A 23,748-nucleotide genomic window follows, 5' to 3' on the forward strand; every position below is an offset into this window, starting at 1 on the left:
ACCAAGCAGCTCCCACTGGAAGTGAAGTCAGATGCAAAGAGAGCAAGCAACGCTCTAATACACATCAAATACATAGCATCAAACATGCCAAACCCCAGTAGGGTACATCCGAAGCATAAATCTCAAGCTATCTCAGACCCGTAAAGCATAAGCCTGAAAGTATTCAAAGAATATGTAACTGACAACCAAGTGTAATGCTCAATAGGTCATTTTCTTGTTGTTTCTAGCCAGGCAAGTGCTGCTGTCCACCAATCCAGCTGTCGTACAGCCTGCCATGGCAGGCCCGAGCTGCTACCCTGCCAATTTTCTCTCCTCTCAGCTGTTGTTGCTGTTTTCTCTCTCCTCCCTCCTGCATTTTGCAGTTTTCTCTCTCCTCCAGCTGTCGCCATTATCACCTCAGCCTGGATTTACAGCACACACTCTCTCTCTAGATTGCCATCAGCATCAAGTCCAGCCACACACAAGCTGCGTTTACTGTTGTTCGACACTCCGAGGCTGCCTTGCTGTGATTCAGGATCCATTCTGAGTATGGCACAATCTCCAGCTCATTACCCCTGCCCTGATCCTTGAGATATAGGAGTTTGAGGTTCAATATTCATTCACTGCATAGTGTGTTTGCTGCATGAGCATTGTATATTCAGTAGTCATACCACTTCATTCATTCTTTGTGTTCATTGTCTCTAAGTTACCCTAGCCCTAACTGTCTTCTTCTATCAATCTGTGCTTTGTCATATGGTGTTATTTCTGTTTCTATGTTAGGGCATTTCTTCATAAGGGGACTTTTCTCCAAGGTGTTACTAATACATTTTTCTTTTCTCAACGGGAAAAAAAAGGATCACACAGACTTATTAAAACAAGGAGAAGAAACCAATGCATGTGTTGAAGACCAACTGTATCAATGTGCATAAGGGTTTGTTGTACACAGTTGGATCATGAATACACACCAAAATATTAGTCACTGAAATTTTATGGGATGATTTTATGTGGGGCCATAATCCATTAGAGTCTATTTCTATTAGTCTTGACGCAAGTGGTACTTCTCAAGAAGACCTAAGTGGGTAAGAAGAGGCGGAAGAGAAGTGCTTGTCAAAGAGCCCAAGAATAGGTCTCAAGATGTTCCATCACCTCAGTGTGCCCAAATGCTTAATCCCATGAAATGTGCCATACAGTAGGAAATTTGAATGAGAAATATCTCCTAAATTGTGGGAAACGAGAAGTAGAGAGGCAAAAAAAAGATTTAGAATAGAGATCCTTTGAGAGAAGTGTTTAGAGGTTTTAGGATCCTATTTTGTATGGAATTGCAAGGGGGATGAGCAAATTGATGTTCCACAACAAATTCAGAGGATCCTAGAGGTAGACATTGATGAGAAGAGCCAGTGCCTAAATTGTGGGAAATGATAAGTAGAGAGGCAAAAAAAAAAGATTTAGAATAGAGAATCTTTGAGAGAAGTGTTTAGAGGTTTTAGGATCTTATTTTGTATGGAATTGCAAGGGGGATGAGCAAATTGATGTTCCACAACAAATTCAGAGGATCCTAGAGGTAGATATTGATGAGAAGAGCTAGTGCAATAAGCCCTACCTAGACAAAGGAAACCAATTAGCCTATGTAAGGTCTTGTGACATTTGCTAGAAGAGAGTCTAAATGTGTTATTGACATAACCCAAAGGTGTGTGTAAATTTGGAAGCGTCTCCCAAAGAGGCATGGGTAAGCATACGCAAAGTCTTTTTCTAATACAAGAGAGGGGTGATAAGCTTTCATGGGTAGCCTAAACTAGTCATGACATAGTTAAGAATCTATGTGAAGTTCTTCTTAACGAGTAAGACTATACCTACTGCCTTGCATGATAAGAACAACATATAGCTCGCTCTTTTTGAAAGAGTCAAAGCACCCTGCACAAGATTGCAAAGCACCGCTTTAACGATGAGGATCTCACACCAATGATTTCACAGATTTGGGAGTCAGCCTTTCTCGACTAGACACACAATTAGAGACATGGATAAAAGCTTGCAGGAGTTCATCTCCTTCAAAGAGGAGTTCAGGAGAGACATGGCTTTCTAGAGAGACAAAAAATCACCAAAGCATCACTCATAGCACTTAGAGGGAGGAGGAGAGACGTCCTTTGTGCAGATGAGTAGTTGTTAGGTTGAATGTTACCAATGTTGAGAAACCCAATCATTCAATACATTTCTTCCACTTCATTCCTTTTGTTTTTCATTCCAACATCCCCAAAAAGAGTAGGGTGCCCACTTATAGGGACGCCACTCCAAACAATCTGTGCCTATAAATACGGCATTGACTCCCATCATTCCATACATCTTCCACATTCATTCATTCTAACACTCTCAGTCATTCTCTCCCACATTCTTCTCCTCTCCAACCTCTCCACTGCTGCTCAACCCCGTGAGGAGGACATTGCAGTTCATGGCCCATGCTTCCCTGCTGCCAAGCACTTTGTTTCTCCCCTTGCAAGTTGTGTTTTGGCTGCAGTCTTCTTCAATCAACTGCCAATCTCCCCCCGACTGCCTGACAACCTATTCCCCTTGTTGGCATTAGCCTTCTATCACCTAGCGACAGCCCTCTGGGCTGCATTTTGCAGCCTCCAGGCATCCTCCTAACCTAGCGACAACATCCACAACCTGGCATTGGTCTTGGGGCTGCATTTTGCAGTCACCTTTCTAGCTTCAGCATTGGCTTTGGCAAGCATTGTCTACAGTCCATAGTTTGCTTTTGCAGTTCTTGGTGCTTTTGGGGTCATGTTTGACCACCTGGTAGGCTGCCCTACTAATTCTCCCCTTTCAGAGTATGGGTCCATAGTTAGCAATCTTCTTCCTCATCTTTGATGGTCCCCAAGGACTACACTCCATCTACAACTGGTTGTCCCTTGCTTCATCATTCGGCATTACCTTCTCTACCCTACTACCAGGAGAATTGCATTTTACTCCATCTACAGTGCAAGTTTCCTTCAGATATTGCCACCTAAACAGCCAAGACAGTGCAATCACCTTTGAGCTTCAGCCTCATTGTGCCAGCTTGATTCATTGAGCATGATTCAGTGATTCATCATTCACCATCTTCTTCACTCTTCTTCTGAGTTTCTGAGTTTTCTTCTCTCCATGTTTGCCATACATAATCTATGTTTCTCCAAACAAACCCTACTCTCTCTCTAATATGGTACGAGTGCATACCGTCTCGTCACTTTTCTTGTCATGGTATCAAAGCATATCATCACTTTTCTTTACAACCACAGCACAAATTCATGCAAAAAGATAGATCGGTAGATTCCATGCGAGGGTTTCCTTTTAGAAGACATAATAGAGACTTCTTCAGCCTCACACGGTCTAGACACACTAAGAACGGAGTGCATGGACCCATGAGAGTTTATGGATCCATAGCACATAGCCCTTAGGAGGAAAGACACGTGGCTATAGAGTACTACACAATATTGATGGAATCCAGCGTTAATACAAGAGCATTATAAGGGCGGTTATTGACTAGATGAGCAAGCATTTGATGGCTCTTTTCATGAAAAAGAAGAGGCAAGGCAAGGAAAAGTTTGCCAATGAGGGAGATTGTAAATCCACCAAACTATGCCGTGAATGAAGGGTCCTATCCTTTGATATGGAAGAACAAATCCTCCCAAGCTGCCTGCTCTTTTTAACTAATAGTGTCTATGCATCTACCCCCTCTATCCTCCAAGTTTTCACATATTAAAGTTCCCACCTACAATCCAGTGGTCAACATGAGGTAGAGATTGAGTAAGCATAGTCCAAAAAAGTCTTCTCTCCCTCTCGCTTTTAGGGGCATATATGATCAACAAGCCTACTAACGCCGTCTCTAGTCTCACAGATACCTAGAGCGCTCTCCCTGCTATAAGGATACCCCAATCTTGTACTCATGAAGCCAATGCTCACAAATACAGAGGTATACACCTGCCTGTATCTTTGAGGCTTTTAGAGCAAGTCCCCAACTTTAGCTCCTCGGCATACGGCAATCTCTTCTACTTCTTTGCTGTGACTTTTGTATCTTTCCTGTGACTTGACTTTTGTATTCCTTCTGCAATTTGATCTAATATAAAGTTTAAACACTCACTACAGGAAAACACACAAAAAAGAAGTTGTATGGTAACATCTACTTGAGGCAGAAGTAATCACACATCCAAAACTCGGGAAAGACTAAATGTCCTGAGTAGAAAATGAAAAACAAGGACTGGAAAAGATAAATAACTAACTACTACTTAGGGTGAAATTACAAACAATGGCACAATACAAAGCTAGGACAGAACCATAGAAATGATAAAAGCTAGGACAGAACCATAGAAATAATAAAAGTACGAAACTCAAGCATTGGGATGAATGGAGCATCATTCCATGATGTCTCTTAGAGAGAGGGGAGTAAGAGGCCAAATTGGCCAGTAAGATAAATTTAAAAATGCCAGCCATGTCTCACCATCATATGTACAAACTGAAAAGAGAAGAAGCGAAATCAACCCTGCATCACCACGCTGTTGATTGCAGTTTAAGGACATTGTTGTACCTGTGTGAAACTCCTCCATCATCATCAATCAAGTTCAGGCTCTGACTGCTGAACTGCTGGGCCCCATGAGATACAAAAACATCCTTTGCTATTGCAAGTATCTGATCTTGGAGAAATGACTTCTCAGAACAAAGGTAATTCATATGTTGTTGATCAAGCTTTTGTGCAATCAAAGTCATCCTTTCTTCATCAAAAAGAGATGATACAATTTGATCTACAACATATGAGTTTTCTGCTCTCTGTATAGTACGCAATACATCTGTACAGGTCACAGTTTAGAATGAGAAATCAATCTTTCATAGCAGTGTACATTTTAGTCATGAATCTCAACTCTTCTGACAGTTCTCAGCATAGTAAAGAAAAATAACTATTTCAGTTGGAAGTGTCTATCAGAGGAGAAAAGTGATATGTATGTATGGATTTGTGAGCACAACAATCGAAGGCAACTAATGCAATGAACATTTTGAAGTCAGCATTGGACAGTTTGAAGCCATCATAATCATTAATATTAGCTGCTACTCAACCTAGCACACCAAGTGGTGTTTCTTCTGTTAAACCTTAAAAGTTAACCCTTAGATTGCATTAATACTTGCTGTTGCAACTAGATGTGTAGATAGACTTGTAGAGAAAACCACTACCTCTTGAACTAACAATTCGATACAAGATGTTTTACTTCAAACGGTTATGTTTGCCTGAACATCTTCATTCAAAACACGTGGTAGTTTGAAGCAAATCAAAAAGATCAGTCAATGAGGCCCCATTCCCTGCTGACTATGCAAAGAAATTAGGATTGACAAAGTAACACCACCATATGGTCTTCACGACAAAATATAGTGTGCACAAAACCAAACTGAGGCAATCTCATCAATCAATTCGTCTTTCTCATGTCAGCCCCATGGATTCAAGGAGTGAAAAAATGGAGTCAATTAAAAAAGGAAGATCATCAGCTTGTTTACATCAGAAAGAAACTTACAATGTAAAGCTATCATGTCTGCAGTAAACTGCTGCATGATGCTGGCAAAGAGAAAACCAAGGCAAAGATTGAGGGAATTAATGCATGTGGCAGTGATGAGGGGGGTGTTTTATTTCTTTCCTCTTTTGGTGATGCATTCTTGGTTACCATGGATAATGGCATGTCTCAAAACTGGCTTACAAATTCTATGGCATCATTTCATGTTACTTCCCATAAGGAGCAGTTCTCTACTTATGATGCTAGAAAGAGAGGATATGCCCATCTTGGAAATAACAATACATGCAACATTGTTGTTATTGGGGATATACATTTGTTATTGCCAAATGGTCCTTCCTTTATCTTGCAAAATTTATGGCATGTTCCAAAGTTATCAAGAATTTTGATTAGTACAAAATAGCTTGATGATTGTGGTTATAGAGTGATCTTTGGTGATCATGTGTGTAGGTTTTACAAGGGATCTCTTGTTATGGCCAAAGAGCCGTCTGCCTCAAAACTAATGAAAATAGAAAAGTCAACTCGAACACTCTTTTCCAAAAAAGTCCAAAACAAAACTAGACATGAGAGGAAAGAGAAAAAATGAGTGGTGGTTATAGTGTCGACAAACTACCCCCTAGCTTAAGCAAACCCCTTGCTCGATAGACCTCATGTCTCATGACTAACTAACGTCATCTAATCGGATGTCACTGTTGAACCTCAAATAAGTCAATGAACCCAACACACAACTAGTGTCACCTATTTCCCATAGTCTAAACTCCGGCATCCCCTTCTTAGCCCAACACTTTTGACCCACCTGTTGTCTGCCACCCTCACATAGTCTCCTCGTGCTCGATAGATTGACTCCTAGCCCTACACCCCCTCCTACCCGAACTAAAACACAATATCTCAAACACTAATGCAATAAATACAAACCACAAACACAAAAATCAAACTCAAAACTCAAAATGCAAAAAACACAAACACAAACTAAGAGAGAAGAGAACCTTGAAGTGAATGGATCAATGCAGTAAACGCATGTAAGAGCATACAGAATGTTCAAGTGCAGAGCAATGAATGATATTGAAAGGTGATGTCCGTCAGAGAAAGATCTAAAGCATTATAACCACCGATCCGAACTGAAAGAGTGCTGAATGATGAAGGGCAGAAGACCGATCACCAAAACACAACAAACTAAAGGCTGAAATCTAGTAAATGCAATAGTATACCACTAGCATCCAACTGCAGCTGCAATTCCAAGCTGTCTTGGGCATTTGATGCAATCGCCAACAGTAGGACCAATCACCAAGCAACAGTGGACACGCTGATGATGAGGTGGCAGTAATCGTGAAGGTTGGACAGCCACTGATGAGTGAAGGCTAATGGTTGAAATCTACATGGAGGAGAGAGAAACCAGCACACAAGATGTAACCAGCCTTCCTCCTCGGATAGGGTGGTAAATAACCTAGTTAAGCACTATTTACAGCAATTATCAAATTCACAAAACTGAAAAGCACACTTTACCATATAATCTTGGACATTGAACACCTTGTTGGCCCCAAAACTCGCGCCCCTTTCAGTATTTATTGGACTTAATTGAAGAAGAAGTTGACATACAATGGGATTCTCCCAATCCCTTTCGGTATTCCAACTCCCCTTGTTGTCCAAAATGATGACCAAGTCTTCAATCCCATTAGCCCCTTGATTTGGCCAGTCGATTGGTCTTCACCCGATTTAATGGAGATAGAAAATGTCCCAAATTCAATGATTTGTTAGTCCCTCCAATAGATTAAAAACAACTTGAGCCCTGTTGAATCCAAGTCTTGGAGCTTCCAATTTCTGGCACGCTTCCAAAGGCTGCTGCTAAACCCTAATTTCTGCTACATATAAGGGTTTACAATAGAGAAATCTGAAATTTCTCAACCTTTGGTGATCTCAATGCTGTAATCTTCAAAGCAAGGCTGTAGAAAGGCTAGAAGATGAGGAAGAATGTTGAGGGGAGAGAAAATGCAGAGTTTCTTTGCGAAGAAATGAAGAAAATTTGTCATTTACTGGTATTGCCTTGTCTCAACAGCTTGTAGATGTAAAGAACTAAAAAAAATCAGTTATTTACTGCCACTACCTTGTCTCAAGAGCTTGTAGATGCTATCAATTGATATTGATTGGTCTTCTCTTGTCCGTGGCTATCTCAAAAGGTCCTTTAATGGCCGCAAATCACATCAGCAGCATCTCCTCCCTCTCTCTTGCACGATGAATACACTAAAAATTTCTCTCTCTAGCCTTTAAAGATGTTTTTCAGTCTTGCATATCAGAATTTTTGACAAGTGGCAGCCTTCCCAAATTGTTTTTCCAACATTATGCATAATTAAAAATTAATTTTCAGTCCTTAAATACAGAAAATTAATCTAATAATTATTTCAGTACCTTGAAAACTAATCTAACTGGCCAATAATCAAATTGGCTAGGCAACTTCCATTGTCGAGTGTCTCTATGCCATCTTTGACCATCAAATTGGCATTAGGTACTATGAAACACCACTTCCCTACTGTCACCAACTGACACTTATGGCCAAATGAATAACCTAGGCCAACAACTGGTACCAGAGACTACCAAGTACCCATGCGGCATAACTTATATCAACTTTTTCCTTTGACATCCATTAATTTCCTAGAGTCCCAAGCTCATAACATTTACTCTAACCCCAGTTATACCTCACATGTGCAACATTTACTAAACCATGTAATTAAAAATTAATCCATATGTTAAGTGAGGTTTCAAAAATACATGTCCTCATGACAACCCTTCCCCTTCAAATCCTTGCAATCGTCCTTGATTGCACTGCCAAATGCATCAAAAGCAAAATATTAGATTGAAATTTTCACAAGGCATCATAGTTAACACAACATTGCGCACTATTGCTCAATCATTCCATATGTCCAACACATGCTGAAAATTACCAGCAAATCATAACATAATATAAGACTCACAAAGAATCTCAAAAACATTGCCAGATTATCATGTTACATGTCTATTTCTCATGACCTCAACTCATCTGGCAAAACTAAACCATAGCATAGAATAACCAAGCATAAACCATGGCTAAAACATCAATGGCATCATAACATATGCTATTGTCCATGGAACCAGATGTAAACCATTGAAAACTAAACATAATTTCATCATAAACTGATCACTTGCTGATTTGAGAACTGATCACAAACTATTGCAAATGTGACCATAAACTAATCACAAACTCATTGAAAAAAACTGAACAGCAATCAATGCAAAAACCGATGCAAAACTAATCCTAAAAGTGACCATAAACAGTTCTCAAGCTGATCAAAAACTGAGCTGAAACTAATCAAAATTTGTCTCAAAATTGAGGCAAAATTCAAGCTAAATTGATCATAAACTGATGCAAAAGTATAGTTCCGATGCCCGGAGGAAACTCATACTCATCTGCATATATCTCACAGTGACTAGTACACTAAGTAGTGACCTCATGGCAAACATACTATCAGTGCAGTACCTTGCATGTATGCTAAATACATGTGAGATCCACTACATATGAGAGTTGTCCATAACTAAAGGACTCGAGGTGCAACCTCTCCCCTTCAGCATCAGGCAATACACTAGACCCTTGCTCTGTTGAACTTGGCGGAGCCCGAACTAAAGTTGGCTCTAATAAAGCTGCAAAAACTGAGGATGGTCTACCAAGTCATCCTCTTCCATCAATTAGACATCCATTAGTAAATAATTCTAAAATTTCACCAAGTATCTCCTGGAAACTTTACCTTTGACATTTTTTCTTATGTGCCAAAATCTGCTTGGGTTCCAAAATCTCATCTAGCTCCTCAACCTCAGGCTCAATTTTAGCAGACACATCCTCTAGCACATCACCATGAAAAGGCCTCAACAAACTGACATGCAAGGCACTGTGTATCCGCAAATGTGGAGGTAATTTCAGCCAATATGCCGCGTTGTTGATCTTCTCCAACACCTTAAAGGGCCCATAGTATCTCATACTCAGCTTCGAATACAATCTCTCTCCTCCTTTCATCTTTGTCAGCCTTATCTTTTCAAAACATAGCAATACATAATCACCCTTTGCAAACTGCAAAGCACGTTTGTCGCGATCATCTACCCTCTTTTGCTTTTCTTGCAATCTTTGAAGTGCATATTTGATCTTTGCATAGGCTACATCCAAGTTTTCCACATAACGATCAGCCTCAAAGATTTCATCCTTAGTTTACAGAATAGGTGGTACATTCTTGCCACTTTGAACCACCTAAAATAGAGCTTTGTTCGCAAAACTCTACACTGTGTTGTTGTAAGTAAACTCAACCAAGAGCAAATATTGCTCCCACTATGTCTTTTGGTCTGAAACATAGCACCTCAATAGGTCTAACACTATAGAATTTGCTTCCTTAGACTAACCATCTGTCTGCAGATGGAAGGATGATGAGAGTTTCAGTGTGGTACCCATATTCTCAAACAACCCCTTCCAAAATAAATTGGTCATCCGGGGGTCTCGATCACTAATGATCAAATCTAGCATACCATAATACTCAAAGATGTGCTGCAAAAACAATCGTGCCATATGATCAACCTTTATTTTTTTCCTCGTCGGAATGGAATTGGCTTGTTTGCTAAACTTGCAAATGATAGTCCATATCCCATCATTCCTTGTAGGTGTCTTAGGAAGCTAAAAAATAAAGTCCATTGCAATGCTTTGCCAAGGCCTATCTAGAATAGGCAAGGGATGCAACAAACCCGACCTCTTTTGCCTATCATGCTTTACCTTCTCGCATACAATGCATGTCTTAACCAATTGTTCTACATCATGTCTCAAACCTAGCCAATACAAGAAACGCTCCAATGCCTTGACTATGGCATCAATGTTTTTACAGTGCAGACAGACCATTAAACTTTGAGGTACTTTCTAACGCAGACAAAGTTGTCAGAGAAGCATATGAGATGGGCAAATTTTCTCTCTATGTTTCATTTTCAGATTGTACATATTGCTGGTAAAAGGAATGTTGTGGCTGATGCATTGTCACATAAGCCACAAATTTCAGCCGTCATCATGGTTTATCACACTAAGTTGGATGCCATGAAAGAGCAATATGTTGTTGATTCAGGCTTTGCTAATGTTTATGATCAGTTTAGCAATAGCCAAAGGCATGAACATTTTATGCTAAGAGATAGAATTTTTATGATGCATGGACGACTATGTGTCACAAAGCAGTTAAGGCCTAGAGTTATCACTAAAAGTCATGCTCTTCCATATGCAAGATACAAATAATGTATCCACGTAGACAGTGCATGAATTACAGCCAAGAGCTCTTTCTCATAGACCTACAAGTTCTTTTTTGAACCGTGGAGAATTCGGCTCTCATAAGCCATAACTCGGCCGTCCTGCATAAGAACAACCCCAATTTTGTTACCACATACATCACATTGAACTATGAATGACTTCCTTAGATCGGGCAACACAAGCATAAGATCCGAAGTCATCTTTTCCTTATTCTGAATAGCAATCTTTCTTTTTGCACACGAATCAATCACTACATGCATACCACGATGACATCATGGCATACCAAGCAATACATCACAACCCTCAAGTGGAGCAATGAAGAACTCTTTGCTGTCCACATATCCGTGTATATGCAACCAAAGCTTTCCAATGAGCAGTGTGACGAGCTCTACATGACCTTTATATACCATTCCAACTTCACCCATGGGTCCCATCTCATCCTCTCTAATGCCTAGACGAGTGGCCATGTCGACAGAGATGAAGTTGGCTCATGCAACATTATCAAAGAAAATCAATGCATATTGATCCCTAATTTTGCCCCATGCTCTGCACAACTCAATAGCATCATCATTGGGTTGATTACTAACAATATCGAGCACCAATCCCACTGGCGTTTTGTGCTTCTTTCCTTTAGAATCTCCCTAATTTTTTTATTTTCCAACTTGCTGTCTATTGGGACAATCCCTTGCAATGTGATCCTCATTTTCATAAATAAAATGTTTACTTGCAGCCATCAATTCCCTATGTTGTGCCAATGTTTTCAAGCCCTTTCTTTGTTGTTTTGGACTCTTTTCAGGCTGATTTTCATATCTGACCCTTTTCTCAATCTTAAACAACTTTTTATTTGGCTTCTCCACATTCTCTAGGAAGCCGAATCCTTCCAACGCAGCAAAGCACCGACTATAGCAACAATCTCTATAAGCTGAGACATACTAGACACAGTGGATTTAATGCAAAAATCCCAAATTCCTTTGGGCAGCCCACAAATATTATTTTCCAGGATTATCCATAATTAAATATTAATTTTCAATCTTGAAATACTGAAAATTAATCTAATAATTATTTCGATGCCTTGAAAAATAATCTAACTGGCCAATAATTAAATTGGTTAGGAAACTTTCATTCTCGAGCGTCTTACCCCATCTTTAACCATCAGATTGGTATTAGGTACCATTAAACGCCACTTCCCTAGTGTCACCAACTGATATTATGGCCAAATGAATGACCTAGGCCAACAACTGGCACCAGATACCACCAAGTACCTATGCGGCATAACTTATAGCAACTTTTACCTTTGACATCCCGTGATTTCCTCGCGTCCCGCGCTTGTAAAATTTACTCTAACCCTAGTTACACCTCACATGTGTAACATTTACTTAACCATGTGAATAAAAATTAATCCACATGTTAAGTGAGGTTTCAAAAATACATGTCCTCATGACATAAGAATAAGGCTGAATGGTGGGCAACATGTCTATTTATAGATGCAAAAGGATCCTACCAACTTAGGGTTTTGCATATGGAAAACAAAAATTCTATAGAACTGCTGCTTGTTTAATGACACAGAGCCAAGGCATTAGACAAAGGCTACACTACGGCTACCCAATAGCCTAGCAAGAATACAAAGGCGATGATTATCTTACCAAGGGAGTCCAAGTAATCACTCCAGAGAGACTAAGGCATTGGACAAGGGGTGCTCATTGCCTGCCCAGTGGCCTACCAGGACTTGCAAAGGCAAATGGAACCACATTGAACTTTCTTTTTTTTTAATAGAATAGATATGGTTCACAGCCTTTCAAGTAATTATGCCCCATGGGAAGAATGAAAAGCGATGCTAAGATCCAACACATCACAAAACATATCAGCTATCCCAACCACTCATGGGTTGGTGATGAGAGAAGGGGTTGAACAAGTATGGTGATGATGTGGTGGTAAAAAACCACTCATATAGACAGCAGATCAAGATCCGCCCAGGTGTGCTCTACACAATGAGATGCATAAAGTAACACTACAAGATGAGAATATACATGCAAGGAAGTGTCGATTGGACATTGTCCCTCATGGGGAGATTGTTCACTTACTGAAGTACCCTTTTGCAAAGATGATGATGATCATGCAATACAAATGGAAGGTACACTGGGGGAGGGAGACCGATATCGAAGACAAGTGCTGACTCTTGTAGAATACCAAGAAAGGGTGGGAATCCCCTCTCAAACTTGGATGTCAAGGCTGCAGGAGGAAAAGGAGACTAATGTCATTCTTCATGTGAAATGTCAAGAACTATAATGATAGATGAAGATCACGATAAAGCACTCCGACTAGAAGAGCAAGGTCGAAATCACTGTCATGACAACATCAATAGAGATGTTGCACTATCCGCCTCAATAGGAGAGACCTCCACACTGGTAGAAGAGGAAATCTTCTAAGACAAAACCACAAAGAAACAGTTAATATCCCATGTCTCCAGCCCAAGAAGGATCGATGCAAACCTACCTGTTAATCCTACAGTGAAATATAAGACCCTAAAATGAGATTAGAATCTACAAAAACAAAGGTTAGCAGTGAGATGCTCCAAAGCAAATCAAAATGAAAAGAAAAGAAAAATGAAAGATATACAATGAGTGGGGATCTAAGTTTCTGTATGAGTAAATACAGCAAAACACTAAAACCTAGAGAAATGCTAGACTAACCTAGGGTATCCGAAGTGACCTAAAGAAGTACTAGCCTAAGGATGTTGCCCCCAACACGTACAACCATCAACAATTCACAGCCAATGAAATGCATAATGAGGTGGGAAAGAGTGCCTAGGGTGGGGTGTGGGAGCATACCTTGGAATGGATGCAAATGTTGCAATAGGTGAGTAAACAAACCAATCAGCTACTCCTTTCAAGGTAATGAAAGATATGGGCCGCTGAGACTGTCCGTGTGCCACATGTCTAGCCATAGCTATGCCAAAAGAAGTAGACGAGGCAACAACGAAAAGCATAGTTCCAATGGACAATCCAGTAGGAGTGGAGGTAGCCGCAGCAATCTACTGTGATTTCTTAGGTGGAAGACACCAGGCCATGGTACAACAATCCTCATCCACATGGCCTGATCTCTAGCAATGTATACAAAACCTATTCTTCTTATCGAGTTGTTGCCAGATCAGTTTAGTTTCTAATCTGAGAAAATCACAAAAAAATATTTTGTCTAACACTTGTTGATTTTTTTATACATGTGGAGGTTTAAAATAAAGAAGAGAGTGGGAACAACCTCTTGGGAAATCCAAGAAATCACTGGATGGTTATATTTCATGGACCGGTTTACCAAGGGGGGATGAAGAGTAAAGATCAATGAAGTGAAGGGGAAAATGTGTAATGTGAAAAGAAAAGATATGAAATGGATTTGGAGCCATCCAAAGGGCATGTGAGGCTTATAATGTCATGGCTTTGAAGCCTTATGATAATTCAAACAAATGGGACCCTTCTTGAAAGCATTAGTGGAAGAAAAATCAAACACATGATTTTGTAAGATTTTTTAAAAATACTTCCACTCCGATCCAAAAAAACTTTTCAGCATAAAAGCTGTAGCACGTGAGCTGAAGTTTCGGCTGGTATTTTTTTATAATTTTTTGGAGCTACTAGTCGGGAGATATGGCTAAAATGGTGAATGCCGACTTTTTCCAACTGCGGTGGAGACCACCTCTCAGTTTTATACACACCTACACTTTCTTTCCCACACTTAACATTTCCATAAACATCATTCATTAGACTCCCAACCCTTTCCCCTCTCTTCTCCTCTCTCTCAAGCTAATAAACCATTAGAAATCCCTTCCTAAATCACACTCAAATCATCCTTAATTGTAGTAGTGATGTACGAATTCTCACTACTCTCTCTCCATTATTGCTAGATATAATCTTATTTTATGAAGATTCTCTATATTTTTATATAGAAGAGCTCTTGGACTCAAGCTATTGGGGGGAGAATTGAGACAACTCACCTATGATGGAACTTGATTAAGTACAAAATTGGTCAACAAAACATCTAGATGGAGCTTCCACATTGGTAAAACCGCCTTAATGTAGCTTTGGTGCTGTTAATTCCTATTCTATCTTAACCTCCTCCCTAAACACCCTCAAGGCCTATATAAAGAGACCTTCTCTTTTGTAATTTGCAAGAGAGAGCCAAGAGGCTTTCTTCAGCCCTATTGAGCCTTCCTCGTTCTCTCCGATGAGCTTATGCAGTTCATTCCCTTACTATAGCTTATAAATGCTCTACAGTGTAATAAGCCCATACTATTGGTGTCCATATTGTATATATTGGTTATGTTTTGAGGGTTCTCCATCTCTTGTGCCCTCTAAAGTTTTATTGATTCATCTATTTTTTCTAGCTCTCTCTCTCTCTCTCTCTTAGTTTTCTCTCTTCTCCCTCACAAGCTCCTCTCCCTCTTGTATAGCGTCCTAGTCCGCTCTTCCATGACTAGGTAGTGCCCTTACCTCATTCACTTTGTGGCAAAAGGGAGTTCAACATAGTATAGAGGCTGCCATACCGAATTTCCTTCGTCAGTTTCTTTGGTTCCATCTCAAGAAGGGGTATTAGACTTGTTTTGAGTTGCCTTCGCACCTAGTCAATTATTGCCACCTTCTGTTTTCCCTTGCGAAGAAGAGACAAGACTCCTCTCGGAACAAGAATGTGGGCTGGAATTCTTGTGGACTTAATCATGCAACCCCGTGCGATGCAAGAACTGATATTCGAACTCATTGAAGGCTGACAATTGAGGTAGCAAGATGATATGCTAAATAAAGTGGAAATACTTTTTAGGAAGCTTGTTTAAAAACAATGTAGCGTGATCATCATCTGAGTTCAGTGAGCCAATAGTAGCAAAATCAATGAGTAACCACCAATATTCAGCCAACTTGGCTTTCAAATCATCTCCTTCCTTAATGGAAAACTCTTGAAGCTCAAAGTCAAGATTGATGCAGTGAGTGCGATCTCGTGATGTATAGCAGTCAATGAGATGACTCCAACCATCAAATGTGAGAGGAAAATGTTGTAAATGAGAATCAAACTCAGGAAGCAAGCCCTGCATTAACTCAACATTGATTGTGGCATTGTAGGTTCTTCATTGACAGATGTGATTAAGGTGAGAGTTAACAGTTCACCGTAGGCTCTAGACCAATGATTATGTCCCAAAGTTCCTAATATTCAAGTACTTGTTGCATGAAACTTGACCAAGTGATGAAATTTCACTCATTAAAATGAGTCTTATTCGTGAAGGTATTCTTAGCCATAGCAATAGGAGTGGTAGTGCTGTAGAATGGAAAAGGTGGGTAGGGTGAGTAAGGTGGGGAGTGGAGTACACTTGGGAAGTAATCCAAGAGTTCCCACCATGCATGTGAATTGTGTCCACAGTGGATCCAAAAGTGGGAATGGAGTGACTGGGCATGGGCATGGTGACCGCAAGAGTAGTCCATGGAGAAGGGATAGCGACACATGGGGTAGAGGATGGAAATCCTTGCAAAGGAGTGATCCATAGTATGTGTGATGACACATTATAAGCAAAGGATGGAAATCTCTACATCTGAGACCCTGATAGATAACGACTAAGTGTCTAGAGGAAGTGACGGGATACCCATCACTGTCATCCTAAGATAAATAGATGTGCTCACTTGTACGTGTGGGTAAGGCACAATGTTAAAGGGTGGCACCCCCCCAAACAATGTACTAGGGTGTGAAGTGGCATTCACCTAAGGATAGGTGACATGGAGTGTAGAGAAAGAGAAGGAACTAGAAGCAAAGATGGAAGACCTAACTCCCATTGTGCTAGATGCAAAAGTAAATTACAATTATAGATAACTAAATACAAAAAAAAAAGATTCAGGAGATGTGAGTAGGAGAAGTGGAGTGTGAAAGAGAAGTCCTATCTCCATGCTCAAAATAGAAGATAAAGTCCCAGATATACTTGTAGATATATATCTACATCTCGAGTCTCCTCGATTAAAATTGACATATTGAAACTTATCAGATCTTGCACACCGAAAGAAGAAACACAGGAGAGTTTTGATTCATATCATTCAAAGGGGTTATACAAAGTTAACACTGGGTCTATCTGAGATGTAAAAGATGGTTCACCAGTCGTCCCAAATGCCATATATCCTCGATCAAAGAGGTAGCCAATCTCATCAGTCGATCCAAATGTAAAAGAAAAGCTAGTAGGAGAGAGATAAGTTGAACCATATTTGTTCCGCAAAACTTCTTCAAACTCCTTATCTATCATGAATTCAGAAAAAGGAGAAGAAAGTGAAGGTAAAGGTGAAGCATTGTCTTCTTCATTAGGTCCCTAATGCCTCCTCAAGGCCTCCAGTGATTAAGAAACCTAAAAAAATATCATGAGATCCGAAGAACAAGGAGTCTAAGGCATTGTCAAATGGTTTCATGTCGTCTGTATATCTTGCACAAACCAAGCCTCCACCATAGCACAAGATACTCTTTACAAGAGCACCAACTCTAATACCATGTGAAGATATGCTAGGGTATGCACTAAGACAACACAGAATATACAAACACAAATAAAACACAATGACTCAGATAGTAATGCAATAAATGCAAACCCTAAATACAAAATGCAAACTCAAAACTCAAAACTCAAAAAACATAAACACAAACAAAGAGAGAAGAGAAATCTGAAGTGAATGGATTGATGTAGCAAATGAATGTAAGAGCGTACCAAATGCTCAAGTGTAGAGCAATGAATGATGTAGGAGGGTGGCAGCCACCAAAGATAGATCCCGAATACTGTAACCACTAATAATCAGAGTTGAAAGAGTGTTGAATGATGAAGGGGAGTAGGCTGGTCACCAAAATGGAATAGTCTAGAGGCTGAAATCTAGTAAATGCAGCAGTGTACCACCAATCGGAAGCTACAAACTGTGCACAAGAGCTATAAATAATAGAGCAACAACTAGAGGAGGTGTGTCGGATGCACCACGGGCATGCACTATATCATGGGGACGTGAAATTTTGAGATGCTTTAATCTTGCCAATAACATTTGATTAAGTTATTAATTAAATGTGCTAGCTTGATTTTGGTGGTCAATAAGTGTCACTTTTGACCCTAGGACAGTTGTTTGGCCAATAAGTATTAGTGGTGACAGTTGGGACTTGCATTGATTAATTGATTAATGCCAATCTAAGGGTCAACAGAGGTTGGGGAACACTCCACGTTGCAAATGACCTAGCAATTTTAATTATGGATGGGCACATTTAATTTTGGGCAGGGTCAAAAGGGCTGAAATTAATTTTCAGAATTATTTAATGGTTGGATAATGTTGAAAAATGGGTTTAGAAGGCTGCCACTTGGCAAAAATGTGCATGCAAATTGAGAACTTTTTTTTGGCTGGATCTCAGTTATTTAAGAGTTTGGAGCCTGAGAGAGAGAGAAAGAGAGAAAGAGCGAAAGAAAGAAAGAAAGATATTTTAACGTCTACATAAGGCCAATGTGGCCTATGAGACAAAATCCAGAGTACATCCATGTCTAATGTCATCTCATTAGTAAAGGAAAGATAACATTACAAATAAGTGGATGGCCCATGAAACAATACTGAAAATAACTATATGATGGGACTATACTAGGGTTGAACCATGTGTAGTGTTATTCCATCAATAGAAAAGAAAAGGAAAGGAAAGGAGAACCAGATCTGATACAACCATGTACAAAAGTGTGGTGGGGACTATGGGCTGTAGGTGACCTCAAGATCTGCACATGATCTCAGCTATGATGCCATCCCTAGCTGCTTCACTGATATGCCTGGTGGTGAGTCTACGGTGTCTCGTGATAATGGCTCTAATCTGACTATGGTGTGGTCTCCTCGGACATGGTCCTGGTAGATGGGGTCATCGTGCTCAACAAAGGGAAGTGGCTCTATCCAATGTGACACCACGGTGTGGCTTGTAAGGTGTCTGGCGGGGTGGCTTTGTCTCTGCTAGGTTGGTAGTGTCAGTAGGGTCGGCTCTGTAGAAGAAGTCTGTCACTGCTCTCTGTGTGTGTCCCTCTGGGTGAGCTGGCCTCCTATCTCGTAGTAGTGCAGTTCGGCACCTCTCGAGCTCCAGGTGGAAAAGACCTAAGCATCTCTGGTCCTCGTACTCCATGACGCGGCGAAGGGATCCAAATCCATCACGGAAGAGGCAGTGGTACCGTCCTCGTATGTCATAGTATATTGTGCATCTGCATATGTAGTGCTCCTCCGTCTCACGATCTCGACCACAAAGCTGGCAAGTTTTATCCTCTGCTAGGGTATTTGTCCATCTACTTGTCTCCATCTGAAGTCTATGTGAGGAGGTGCGAATCTGTCCGATAGCAACCCGTATGCTATGGGAGAGAGGAGTGTCCATATATGCTGGCCAAATAGTGAAGCCATCATTAGAGAGACATAAGAAATGACTCATGTCCATCCTTGATCCTATAGGGAGTGGTGGATGGATCCATGTCCTTGCTGTCTCAATCCTCGGGATATCAGCTCTGATCACCTAGTTCAACTCTGATCGGCTGAGACAACAGACAAGAGCCATTCTAGAGCTAGTGACAACAGAAAGACCTTCATCAGCAGGTGACAACTTTCTAGAGCAGCATGCAACAGCATTAAATGCTGATTATTCTAGGCTGCAGGGAAATTTAGGGAGCAGATCTCAACCATATTTGGTGGACAGCAAGCAAGGATTTCTTTTGTGAACCCTAAATTTCTGCATAGATTAGGGTTTAACAACTACCTTGAAACCTGTGCCAACAAGAGAAGGCATTGTACACTAAAATTGGCACTTACAAATTGTTGTATTGTCAAGGATTCCAAATGCTCAGTTTTCCATTGTAAATTTCGAACAGCATTTGGTCAGTTGGGGTCTAATTAGAGCAAGTCCTAAGTGAAAATCAAGGGGCCACTTGTCCAGTTCATTTGCTGATTGTTGGAACAGCAAACGGCTTTTGGATTAGCCAAGGGAATTGTGGAATCTCTACTTGTAATCAATCCATTGGCAATTGGAGTTAAAGAAATACTAAAAGGAGCGCCAATTTTAGGGCCAATGTCCAAGATTATTAAGGTAAATTGTCCATTTCAATATATGTTTATTTGCTGATTGCTGTAATTAAGTGCTTGATCAAGGAATTACCACCCTCTCTAAGAAGGAAGGCTGGTTTCATGCTGGCAAAAACGGCAGCAATCCGAAGTCCACATAGGAGAAAATTAGTAGGGCAGCCAACTAGAGCTACAAATGCAAGTAGTCTTGGGCATTTGATGTAATCGCTAGGAATAGGAGCGATCTCCAAGCAACAATGGGCATGCTGATAATGAAGTGGCAACAATTGTGAAGGCTGGACAGCCACAAAGTTAATGCTAATGACTGAAATCTGCACATAAGTGTGAGAAACCTGCATGTAAGGATAGGGCTGAATGGTGAGCAGCCTATCTATTTATAGATGCAAAAGGATCATTTGAAATTAGGGTTTTGCATGTGGGACATAGAAAATCTTTAGAACCTCTCCCTGGTTAATGACACTCTTGGTAATTTACATGTTTTGGGGCTGTTTTAAAGAGCTAGTCAGTATGTAATGCATTTTTAGATGCTCAACACCCCTTACTTGCCACTCCTATACTGCCTACCATCCGTCCTACACATCAAGCTGACGTCCAATTACTTGGCTTACTACATAAGCCAGGGATGCTTGCCACTCCCCACTCCTCTCCTACTTGCCTAACACCGCCCTGTTCATCCAACCTTGCCCATCTTCACCTCTACTACCCTATCTTCACTAGCCTCAGACTGCCCCTTTCCACCTATGCCACCATAAGTACTCCCTTCTATCCAAGGCAACCTTTGAACATGGATGCCTCCTCAACCTCTTCCTCCACCCTAGCAATCTTCATCCAATTCCAACCCCAGTCACTTATATCTCCCCCATTCCCATACAACCCCCACACGCACCAAAAACAACAAAACATAGCTCGACATCAATCCACAAATAGACACCCGCAACATAAATACTTGGAGCTATCAAGTCACCCAAGATTGCAGGTAGTCCACCACCAACACCAACTCCAATCCAATCCCCCCCCCCAAGCCGCCCCAAAATACCTCTATGGCTAATGCATTCCAACTGATCCAAAATGGATAAAAAGCTTGCACTTAGGGATGCAAAGCTTGCACTTGCATGTGCTCTTTGGCCTACACATTTTGCCATTCACATCTTAAAGAGCTCCATCTAGCTCTCACAAGCATCCCAACCAAGGTCACATGAGTTATACCCCTAGGAAAGGGATACTTTATACTTCAATTCCGTTCACTAGAGTAAATGAAGGCGGTGCTTGCCACTAGCCCGCCGCTCACATCCGGTCCTTTTGGCATAGTTTGACAAATTGATCGAAGGCCAGGACTACTCATCACTCGATGATACCACAATCATTAGTGTCTCTTTTCTAGGACCCAATGAGTACTTCCTTATATAAATATTTGAGATCGGTAGCACCTTCAGCCATATCATACGGAGAACCTTTGCCAATGCAATATTAGAGGGCCCACACCAATACACATATGTCAAAGTCATTGTGCCCTCAAAGTCTAGAGTCCTTACATACACTCTCCCCAAACCATCAAGATCCCCTCAGTGTACACGGGCCTTCTCACCCATCCACTTTTTTTGAAAAGACTCCTTGTTCAATGTTTCACTTGCAAGATGATCAGACATCCAAAAATAGAATGTCCCACGACACAATAGTGGCAAAGCTTCATAGATAGAGGTAGTAGATCCTGGCCGCAGAGGAGTGAAGCAAAGCCCCAAAGATGGTGTAATGCCAAATAGAGACAGAGCCAATGTGCAACTCAGCGAGACAGATGCACGAGCAAGGAGGGCCAAAGCCATAGTGAAGGACGGAGGAGAGTTGTCAAAGACCTCAAACTGCCAATAGCTCTCCTAGTGCCATCACACCCTCCTATGGCCTCCGCAAACACTCCCTTGGTCATCCACGTCCAAAGATTCCACAGTCTCCAACATCAATACTTTCTCAAATTGTAGACATCCCTGCAGTTCGAAGGTAGTGAGACCAATGGCCCCCCAAGAGATGCAACAAGCCACGAACACATCACCATCTCTAGGAGCCTTTGGTCCAAGTGGAGCCCCAAGAGTTGATCCCATCACATGTCCTCGACACCCAGCAACAACTAGAGGAAGTTGAGGCGACCTAAGGGATAGAGATGAAGGCAAAGGACTCAAATAGATATAATGGGGCCTTCCCTCCATTAAAATCTGCAACAAAGCTAGTGAAGAGGAGCCTCAAGTTGGTGTATCGTCGCAGGTAGAAGAGACGTGTGTGGGTGGCTCTATGCCAGTCTAACAGACTTGGACACACCCCATTGAACAAGGTTTCGGAAGACGACATTTTAGGCAAGGGCAGAGCCTCATGAGACAAGATTTACATAAAGCACTTGTGGGAGGATCGATCAATTTTCTCATGTTGCAGGAGAACCACAACAAAAAGGATATCCTAATGTTGCATGAAGTTATTGCCAAGATAGAGCCATGCATATTAGGCAACAATCATGGGATTCACAAAGATACAAGCTGGTGTATGCGTGTTGGGAGCACTTGACCCAATCGATATTGGATTGAGCTATCATGGTTCTAGGAAGAGCAATGTCTCTCACTGAAAGCGGATGATACAGTTATGGGTTTGTTGGTCATTTATAACCCAAAGGACTAGCGGAACACAAGAAGGTCTGCGCTACCCTAATTTCATCTTTACAATAGGTTGATTACTGGATAGTAGGGGGCTAGGACCTTCTCTAGGATCAACCAATTGTATGATGATGCAATTGGGCCCATGACAAGGACAGCCTAGCAGGCATCATACCTAGCACAACCCTCCGAGACCATTCACTGATTCACCTGCTAATTTTTGAGAGTCGGAGGGTCCCACTCCAGTGTTTAAATTCCAAAACATCTGTTCTACAATGACAATCTTAGAGAGGCAATTGCACAGATTTGGAGATCCACACCCTTCTCAACTAGACGAGCAGCTAGAAACTCAAATAAGAGCCTATAAGAAGAGAACAGTTCCTTCTTCAAGGAGAAGGCCATGAGGAGACATGGCCTTCTAGAGAAGGAGGGAACTGCTACAGCATCATTGGCCACACTATTGAGGGAGGAGAGATACATTAGGAGTAGATGGGTGGCTAAGAGAATGCACATTGCTAGAGAAGATATTATTTAAGGAAGCCAAAGCAAAGTACAGATTTCATGCAAGAGCTTCCGTATAGACTTAGTCTCATGATAAAGTTAACAGAAACTTTTTCCACACCACTAGCCAAAACACTCTAGATAGATTGTTTGAAGACATAATAGAAACAATGGATCCATAGCATAGGGCCCTCTGGAGGCAAGACAAGTGGTATGAGGAGATTTCTCCTGCTGCTGCTGCTAGTTGTGGGGTGGGGCACGCATACACACACAGATTATAGCAGAGCACCAAGAGGGTGGTCACAAATAGGATGAGCAGACATATGATGGTCCTTTTTATAGAGAGCTAGAGAAGGTACTTCTGGCATTTCCCTTAGACAAGTGTTGACTGAATAAGTACTTCTGCCATTCACCTCATTCTCAAAGGAAGTTCAATGGGCAAAAGTCCTATAGATTTTGGGTATGCAACACTAGGCAATTGGAATGGCAACTGCATGAGGATTTCACATGGTTTCCTTGTGGGACTGGTGTGAGATATGTTAGATGCCTTGTGCAGGCAGAGTGGTGGTCATGACCCAGGTTAGGAGGTTTGGTCCTTTTATTCTTTAAAGGTTGGTCAGGCTGCAAACTTTTCCAAATAAATATCAAACAGAAGCCCACAGGGCAACTAACAAGCGCCAACACAGGTAGAAAATGCAAGAGGTAAAGCTAAGCTCCTAGGGTGGCTGCTCTACATCAAAGCACTC

At 41.1% G+C, this 23,748-nt stretch overlaps 1 protein-coding gene across 6 annotated transcripts in view; it reads right to left on the minus strand.

Annotated features, from left to right (window-relative positions):
• Positions 1–23,748, minus strand: part of GCN2 (protein kinase family protein) — a 323,601-nt gene that overhangs the window by 149,687 nt on the left and 150,166 nt on the right. For all 6 annotated transcript variants that reach the window (XM_087682047.1, XM_087682045.1, XM_087682046.1 and 3 more), the window contains one exon: positions 4,535–4,793. In XM_087682047.1, the coding sequence (XP_087538173.1) occupies positions 4,535–4,793 (259 nt within the window). The remainder of the gene's footprint in view (positions 1–4,534; positions 4,794–23,748) is intronic.

Source organism: Lygodium microphyllum, chromosome 7, assembly GCF_053477565.2.
Source record: "Lygodium microphyllum isolate KBCC chromosome 7, Lygodium_microphyllum_v1.1.10, whole genome shotgun sequence".
NCBI lineage: Eukaryota > Viridiplantae > Streptophyta > Polypodiopsida > Schizaeales > Lygodiaceae > Lygodium > Lygodium microphyllum.